We start from the raw sequence: 9,710 nt of genomic DNA, 5'->3' as shown, positions 1-9,710 counted from the left end.
CTTTTAGAGACAGGGTTTCTCTGTGTAGCCCTGGCTGTCCTAGAACTCACTCTGTAAACCAGGCTGGCCTTGAACTCAGAAATCTCCCTGCCTCTGCCTCCCGAGTGCTGGGATTAAAGGCGTGCGCCACCATTGCCTGGCATACTTTATCTTCTATAACTAGAGGAGCTCATAAAGAACATGGAAAAGACATTGTGACAAAAGGTGAGATAAGAATATTTTGTTTCTATATTACTTTATATTAGACTGATAGAAAAATGGATCATACATAATATGAAAAAAGTTTAGCAGGATCTCTTTATACAGGCATAATAAACAATGTGTTTTGTTTTTTGTTTTTGTTTTTTTGTTTTTGCTTTGTTTTTAAGCTACAGACACTAGACAAAGATTTATTTCCAAAGACAACTTTTATATCAAGCCAAGCATATGTATTCTCTAATTTAAAATGGAAATATGTTAAAAGCTGAATAACTAAGGAGATATAAATTCTCTTTCATAAAAATTATTAATTTATTTCTTCTGATTTAATTTCTTTAAAATACCTTTGACATTATTTTTCTTTTACATTTAATTTTGCTTTATTTCCATTTATCTGAAGACATAAAGTAATATTAAAAGACGAGTTATAAAAGCTCGGTATTTCAGGGTGTTAACTGTCGCCTGAGAAGTGAGTGGCGGCAAGGGTCAGTCCCAGGACGCAGTAGTTCTGTGTCTACGGACAACCTTGTCATACAGAGCACTGGACAAGGAGTCCTCTGCCTTCTGCTGCCTTCTACTGGAGATGGGTTTTTCTATAATTTTAAAAAAAGCAACATATCTATTACAATTCCTTTAAAAATGTGGAACACATCTGTTTGCTTATATTAAAAACCCTAAAATGTATAAGAACTAAAACACTGAAACAAATATAAAGTCATATTGTCTTCATTTTAACTGAGTAACATTAAAAAAAAACCCAATATACACAAACCTCTACTTTGCAACCAAATCTAAGCTCAGGGAGTAGCGTGCTTCATGCCCTAGTACAGCTTCTGAGGCAGGAGAGGAGGGCAGGGAAGCACATGCAGGGCCAAGGCTGTGGGGTCAGGCCTGGCAGCCAAGGTTTGTGTCAGGGAGGAGCAGGGAGCACCGGAGGCCCAGTGCAGGCTGATGGGAAAGCAGTAGTCTATGAACAAGGCTGTGGAGCCCCACTCACCCTCAAGGAGCCCCGGGCAAAGGCCATTTAAATGACTACGGTGAAGAAGACACATATTTTTAAGAATGGTTAAGCTTCTTAGCCCATACGAACATTTCTTTTTGAAAAAGAAAAAAGAGCCTACCAATCTGTACACTAAAGGCCCAGACATGAACAAAGCGCCCCACCCCCACCGTTGGCCACTTGACACCTAATGGTAAGAATGAAATCGTAAATTACAAGTTCATTTCTTTTACCCATTGTTTTTTTGAGGTTTTATTATTTTTCTTTAATGTTAACTTTTTCTTTTTCACAAGTTAATGAGACCATTTCTTTAATCCTGTGCTGACGTTTTTGCATGTTGGGGTTTGCTACATATGTGTGTGTGTGTAACATACTATAGACACACATATATACACTTATATTTATTAGGCAGAAATTTAAAAGTGGGCACAGAAGACAAGTGGTGTTTCCTTGAACTTTATGCCCATCTCTGTAGTTATTAACCACACACTTAACTTCCGGTCAGTGAGATTCTATTTGCATGTGTGACCTAACACGAAGCTTTTTCAGCAATTTTCTATTTCTGTTTCCTAATGTTACATTCTTATTTTTCTCGTCTGCTACACCTAGTTTTATGAACTTGCATTATATTGCCTATATTATTTCAGTTTTATGACATTTCAATATCTGGCGAGACAGCACTGTCCTCATTAGCATCTCTTCTTTTCCCTGGCTTGGCTGGAGAAGGCTGTGGGTAGCTGAGATATCTCTCAGCAGATAGCTACCATTTATATCTCAGATACCCTATGAGAAAGTTACATTTAGGCTCTCACTGAATCTCTCAAACTCAGTAAGGTGAGATGAGGAAATTAGGCTTCCTGAATGTACTCGAGAGTCACAAGGCAGGCATAGGTTAGAACCCATGTGTCCGTGCCTGTGCCTAAGCCCTCGGCCCTAGAGCTTCTTACAATGCATTCTTACTTCACATGCATTCTTGAGTATGCTGATGAGTTAGTTCCCCATCTTATCTTATTAATTGGAGAGTTTAAGTATCAACTTTCCATACTACCATTTGCAATGCAGTTTTAAATTTGTCTGTGAATTTTTTTTTTTTTATTTTTTACCAGGAAGCCTTTCTTTTTAAATACAATTCTCAGACTACTTTTTGATTTCATTAATAAAAATTCTGATATTCTATTTCACAAAACAATTTAAATTGTTATTTCTAATATGCTTTGCCTGCATTGCCCTTTTCTTGTTAATGTACACAATCATGTGTGTGTGCATGCGCATGTGTGCATGCATACGTGAGTGCATATGTGTGTATGTGTAAGTGCATGTGTGTATGGCATACGCACATCTGCAGGCAGATGCGTACACCTGTGTGTATATCTGGAGTTCAGAGGTGGCAGATATCTGCCTTTATGGCTCTCCATCTTATTGTTTGAGACAGGGTGTTCACTGATTGGCTAGGCCAGGTGGTCAGCGATCTCTAGGGATCCTCTGGTGTCTACTTACTCAGTGCTGGGATTATAGACATGTCCCACCATGCCAGCTTTCCTGTGGGTGTTGAAGAACTGAGCTCAAGTCCTTATGACTGTGCAGTACGCACTTTAACTACCGAGTCGTGTAATTCACATCTATTTACTGGTGCTCTTGCTTTAAACGAGGTTATCATTTCTCCATGAATGCCAATCCATTTGAATGTTCTGACTTTGGTTTGTCCAGCAGGTTTTCCTCAGCTCTATATTTGAGTTCCATTTAGAATACCAGCAGAGGTTAGGTAGATAGTAATGGACTGGGGAGGTTTTTTGAGGAGACAGAATATGATGTTAAAAGGGATAAAGGAGAAATCAGAAAAGAGGACTTAGGTGGGGTGGGGGTTGGGAGGGCAAGGTGGTGGAGGGCAAGGGGAGGGATAACTAAATGCTAAGGCCTTTTAAAAAGCCATAAACGAGCCTGTTAGTGTAGAAACTTTCTGAAATGTGTACATATATATCAATGGGCTTTAAATGAGGCTGTCATAAAATGTGGGAACAATATCCCAACAGACACCATAATCTTCCAAATAAAACTTCCAGGACCAAGAAAGAATTACAGTTTTTGGGTCATGACCCAAACATTTCTAATAGAATACTATTCTTATTATGTGGATCTACTGAACCGTAGTGGAATCTGGTGCCCTTCTGTCTAGTTTTTATTGACTCTAAGAGCAATTTATGCTGACACACTCAACACTCATAACTATACTGTTTTTCCATTAAAGTCTGTATAAGTTTGGGCAGTACTTTCTTCTGATTCTCCCTTTAAATGATTTCTTGGTCTTATGCAATAGTTTACATATAAAACTACATCACAACACTTAACAGAAGTAGAAACTTACCAGTTACACACAGAAAAGGTGACTGTAGCTTTTTATGTAGAAATCCTTTCAAAATAGTAAGAGATTTTGAACATTATCTATACTTGCAAAATCATGGGACCTATCTTTTGAACATAAATAGTTCTTTACTTATAAAATAAGGCACCAGCCAGTCTAGTGCCAATGTTACATACCTGCTACAATAAAAGAGTCAATGTGAATACTGCCTTATACAGTGTGTGTGTGTGTGTGTGTGTGTGTGTGTGAGAGAGAGAGAGAGAGAGGTGGTTTATTATTTGTGGTTGATCAGCACTTCCTACAAAGGAAGCACACGTGTGTAGAGGACAAGTGTACTGCCATAGGCAGAAGCCATTAGTACATTATTAACACATGGTGGCAGTAGTGTAAAAGGTAAAGAGTAATGGAAAATGTGAAAATGGGGAAACTGGAGAGAAAATTAAGGGTATTGATTTATCCTCTAAAAAAGGAACATAGAAAAAAATGGACAGAAACAAAATAGTAAACATATTCTCTAAAGAAGAGAAATTTAGGAATTTAAAATTTCCCTCGATAGTCTACTTCTGTTGAATTGTGAAAATCAGGCAAGCTGATCCAAGTTATAAATACACTAAAAATGATCAGAATTGCCTTCGAGAAGCTGATGGTATGGATGAGGGAACAAAATGCCAATGTATGATGTTCTATGTGCTAGGGACTAAGGTGGGTTAGCTGTCCTAAATAGAGTGTGCATGACATTCTATGTGCTAGGGACTGAGACAGGCTAGCTGTCCTAATCAGTGTGTGATGTAATATGTGCTACAGATGAAGCCAGGCTAGCTGTCCTAAACAGAGTGTCCTGACCAGCACCTGGAAGCTTGCCAGAAATGAAAACTCACAGAGTAAGCCAGATATATGGAAACAAAATCTGTAGGAACCCAGCCTGGCAGGCAGTGGCCTGAGAAAGTCAGCTGGGTGACTCTGATGCACACAGAAGCTCACGAAACACTCAAACTTAGGCTTTTAGAAAGACTTGACCAAACTTCCAATGCATGGACAGAAATACCTTGTTTGAACATTACCTGATCTTTTAAGAAGCCGTCTGTGGAAGTGCTGGCAGTGAGAACCAGACTTTAGATGAGTACGTACTACACCTGCAGACACCCACCCTTGCTCATCCTACTTACACCCTGGTTTCGATGATGGGGGACACGATTTCTCCTCCTGTTCATGTGACAATTTCTAGGCAGGATTACTTGTTTCAGAACACTTCACTATTAAGTCTTGAGCTGGTCTTTAAAGTATAAGTCCTGACAACATAAGTTAGTCAAAATTTAGCTTGTATGCTGTGAATAATGGCTTCGAACCCAGTGCTTGGAAAGAGCTATGAGAGAAAACCTCGCTGTAAGAAATGAAGTAACTTCCTTATGTTAATCTTTACTGCATGATAAGGGTTTTAAATTTTCAACTACCAATAGTTTTAAATAAATAAAATAAACATACTGTGACAGTTTCGAGTCTCTGTTTCACAAGTTGAATCTTTCTTGATGAATTATTTTCGGTGTTGACAAATTCATCAATCTGAAAAGAGCTCTGCTGGGGCAGTTTAGGGCAGGTGCATAAAGCATCCTCACTCTGATGTATCCCAGGCAATGGGAGTGTCCCACTATAGCGTTTCAACATTTCAGCCTCCTGCTGGGCTACTAAAAGAAAAAAGAATCTAAAATTAGTTCAAATTATCACAGTGAAAAGATAATCAAATACTAAGGCCATGAAATGATAACAAACAGTCAGAAATTCAACAGTACACTTTCATTGATAGGTAACATGACTGGCAAGATAAAAAAATTATACGTGATATGAAATCACAGAAAACTGGTAATTCTACAATAAGCTATTTTATAATTGAACTTTGAAGGCAATGCAAATTGAGATATAATCCTAATACATATTTATATACATACACATAATATTTCAAATGCCCAATAGTGATACAGAAAGGACAAAAATAACCACTCACAAACCCATATATCTAAGCCTTTTAAAATATTTCTATCTCTTCAAACTTTATACATATATCTGCAAAACACTAACATGTAAGCAGAATTTAAAAATTTCTCAATTTAAATACAAATAAATACAAATTTCTATAACTATCATGATAAATGTTTTATAATATGTAAGAATCATAATTTTAAAACTCTTTTCTTTCACTGAACATTTACAGCATTTTGTCTTTCTGTGCGGTAGGTACCGTATGGAAACAGTGTTTTGTCTTTCTGTGCTGTAGGTACCGTATGGAACTACTTTTGTAGTTTTGTCTTTCTGTGCTGTAGGTACCGTATAGAAACAGTGTTTCGTCTTTCTGTGCTGTAGGTACCTAATGGAAACAGTGTTTCGTCTTTCTATGCTGTAGATATGGAAACTTTTGTAGTCTGCTTTGTTTCTTAACATCATTCTTGGTTTTGATTAAATATCTAGACAACACACAGGCTTAAATGGTGTTGACTCTAACAATGGTGGTAACCAGTGGCGACCAGTGGTAACCAGTGGCAACCAGTGCATTTTCACTGCTCTTTATTAGTCCTAAGATGCTCAAATAATTCTCACTTGATTGGATAAAGGGATCTGAAAGAAATTAACCCAAAGGAGGAAATACATCGTTATTATTTAAGAACTATTTCCTAAATTACACAATATTGAAATGGAGGGCTTTCTAAAAATGACACAAAAAGAAGAAAATTAAAGCTGGACTAGATGGACAAGCCACTGTATTCTGTGTTCTCTTACAAACAGAAACATGAGGTGACGTGATGTGTGGTATGTGTATGTGTTTCAGAAAAACACATTTCTTATATTTCATAAACTATCCGTTATAGGGGTATATAAGGAAAGGTCAAGAATTACCAACATTTTTTATGAAAAAAAAAATAGGATTGATTTTGTTTCAGGAACATTTAGATTGTTACTTAAACAAATGAAGCCCTATAATGCTATAAATTAAAAAGCAAATGACAGGCAATGAGTTTTCATATTTCTAGATAAAAATATAGTAAAAGGAACCAAATTTACTTTCTTGGTCAAAAATCACCAAATAATGAACAAAATACAGGAAAGGGGAAAAGGGAACAGATGTCTTTGCAAGGAAAAGGAGGCATCTAGGGGATAAGACTGAGGTGGCAGTGCAGTGACCCCAAGTACTACTATGTCTCCGCAAAAATCACTGAATGAAATAAAAACAAACAAGCAGAGAAATACCTCAGAAGCAACTAGAACTGGGAACTGACTTCAGTTAGGTTACAGACCATGAAAGGAATATACAAAAATTAACCGGACGGCTATACAGTTAGCTGTCTGTATCAGTGGTAAAAAGGCCACCAGTACAGAGAACCCAGAACATATACAGACAAGGAATAAGATAACTGTGAAGAACACATATTTCATTAAGTGGTGCTGGGACAGTTGGGCATTCAGATGAATTCTGATCCATCCTTCACGCCCTGTGGCGAAACGCCAATATAAAACAGAGTTTTCAAAGTCGTGGATGAAACCCAGGCAGACAATCCTGGGAGCATGGTGGAAGCAAACCTTTCTTAGATACAAAACTAAAATCCAGGACATAACAAGCTGATAATTCGTACTTCAAAAATGTAATGTTCTATTCTTCAAAATGTTAGTAATTAGTAGACAGAGCGAACACTGGGAGGAGCATCTGCGACTCACACGCCTGAGCGCACTACGTGTACAACAAGCACACCAAAACAAAGAAAAGCAGCCAACTTAAATGACGACGATGATGACAACAACAACAAGCCAAAAATGGTTCTGAAGACGCTCCAAAGATGGTGGGCAGGTGCCTAAGAAGGCCCTCAGTATCACCAGTCAGTGGGGATGGACAAATCAGACCCAGGGCAAAGTAGCAAGTCTGTCTGTTAGAATGGCTAGAACAAGAAAGTCTTGCCGTGTCAGATTTGCCACAGATATGAAGAAGTTGGAACACTTGAGGGAAAGGCTACTTTTGCTGTTTTGTGAGCGAGTCTCTGTGGAGTGTACACTGGCTTCAAATTTACCATCCTCCTCTGTCGGTCTCCTAAGTAGTAAGATTACAGGTGTACTACCATGCCTAACTTGGCTTAAGAAAATACAATGGCAATATGATCCTGACCTTTCAATTTTATGAATTTTTGTAAGGGAGAGGAAATCATCTTCAGAAATAAACACTTGTACATGAAGACTCAGCAGCATTCTGTAATGGCATAAGCTAGATATCCATCAATAGACAACAGATATACAAACTGGTAAATCTCTGCAATGGAGCAACAGTAGACAGTTAAAAGGATGAACTGTTGATAGATGCTAAAACATAAATGAACACCAAAATAATTAAAAATTATCAAAATTATTTAGTCATGAAAAATGAAGCCATAAAAGAATTCATGGTGCCTACGGCATTTTTGATTGTAAACAATTCTAGAACATGGACACTAATTTATAGTGCTTTCAAGGATGAAAAGGGGAGGGTGCAATTAAAATGGGGCCTAAGGCGACTGATGGAAATGTTCACTGCTGTGACTTGAGGTGATGCTCTTGCAAGTAGGTAAATTGTCAAAGCATACATTTAAAATTCATAGTTTACTGTATGTAAATGACCCCAGGAAAGCTATGCCCACAAACACACAAAGCAGATGACAAGGGTAACAGAAGAGGCAAACAGGACCCACAAAATTCATTCAGAAGATCAAAGCAGCAGGAAACCCAGAGATACTCTAGAAAAGTCACCAAAAAACCAACTGTGTAGCTGACAGTGAACAAGGAAGAAAACAGTAGTAAAAAAAAAAAAAAGCCACGATGCTGTTTTTACTGTCTGACTGACAGGTGTACTCCAAGACAGGTTTTCCTAACGAACAAAATGAGTAAGATAGGTATGTACTTAATCATATACAAGTTATCCTATATTATTTAAATAAATTGTGTGTGTGTGTGTGTGTGTGTGTGTGTGTGTGTGTGTGTGTGTGAGAGAGAGAGAGAGAGAGAGAGAATGAATCTATGTATCTATGTAGCCTTGCTGTCCTGGAAAACTTCCTATATAGGACAGGGAGGCCTCAAAGTCACAGAGATCTGCCCTCCTTTTGGATGCTGGGATTAAAGGCACAAGACACCACACCAAGCTCTAAAATATTTAATGGGCATAAAACATTGGACTTTTAAAAGTAATAACTCACTTATGTGATATACTACCTGTAATACACAGCTTCACCTATGTAGACAGAGGAGCCAGCCAATACCCAGCAGTCTCTGCAGTCTGTGCTGGCTCAGCCCAGAGGACAGAGCCCGAGGGAAGGCCAGGGCCACAGCACTGTCAGGGCCAGGCATTTCTCTGTACCAATTACCTATTTCAGTGCAAAAGTCACCACTCCCTATAGGTGTGTGTGTGTGTGTGTGTGTGTGTGTGTGTGTGTGTGTGTGTGTGAATTTGACTCTAATGTTCTTGTATTTAATTTGGTCATATTTCTAGAGCAACAAGAATTTCTTACTTCACCTTTAATTATTCAAAGACAGCTTTAGAAAATAAGCAGGTGTAAAGCTGTAGAAAACCACCTAAAGGAAAGGGTCCCCCGTGCTGGAATCGGGAAGGCCCATCTAAACGGTGTGTGTGTGTGTGTGTGTGTGTGTGTGTGTGTGTGTGTGTGTCTCAGGCTGAGAAGTCAACAGAAAAACATGTTCCACAATTTCTGTATTCTTCACATTGAAATTGTGCTACCAGCCTTTAGCTGCTTTCTTGCAGGGAAAGAACATCTAAGAGCAGTCTGGTATGCTAATTTCCCAGATTTTCTGAGGTTTGTATTTGCAAACTACAGTTTCCTCTAACCGAGTGAATGAGCAGTCAAGGACAGTCAAGAAACACATGTACTGGTGTCAGTGACAAGCTAACAGGACTTAACTACCTTTTCTCTTACAGTTTTGATTAAACTGTATTTTTAAAGTATTACAATACATTAAATATGTATTATGTTTTCTCTTTCAAAGAATTTTTAACTGCGAAAAACAGAAAAAGGCAGTGACTAAGAATGTTTCAAAGTATTAAGATATATTTTACAATTTATTGTGAATTATAATTGTGAATTAAAATATTCTAAATGGAGTAAAATAACAGAACTGCAAACTCTGATGTTT

General features: G+C 37.9%; 1 protein-coding gene across 5 annotated transcripts in view; it reads right to left on the bottom strand.

Annotated features, from left to right (window-relative positions):
* Positions 1–9,710, bottom strand: part of Ahi1 (Abelson helper integration site 1) — a 129,036-nt gene that overhangs the window by 78,008 nt on the left and 41,318 nt on the right. For all 5 annotated transcript variants that reach the window (XM_021221070.2, XM_029532960.1, XM_029532962.1 and 2 more), the window contains one exon: positions 5,040–5,239. In XM_021221070.2, the coding sequence (XP_021076729.1) occupies positions 5,040–5,239 (200 nt within the window). The remainder of the gene's footprint in view (positions 1–5,039; positions 5,240–9,710) is intronic.

Source organism: Mus pahari, chromosome 21 (genome assembly GCF_900095145.1).
Source record: "Mus pahari chromosome 21, PAHARI_EIJ_v1.1, whole genome shotgun sequence".
Lineage (NCBI taxonomy): Eukaryota > Metazoa > Chordata > Mammalia > Rodentia > Muridae > Mus > Mus pahari.
The sequence above is the reverse complement of the archived record's forward strand: the minus strand, read 5'-3'. Positions and strand labels throughout refer to the sequence as shown.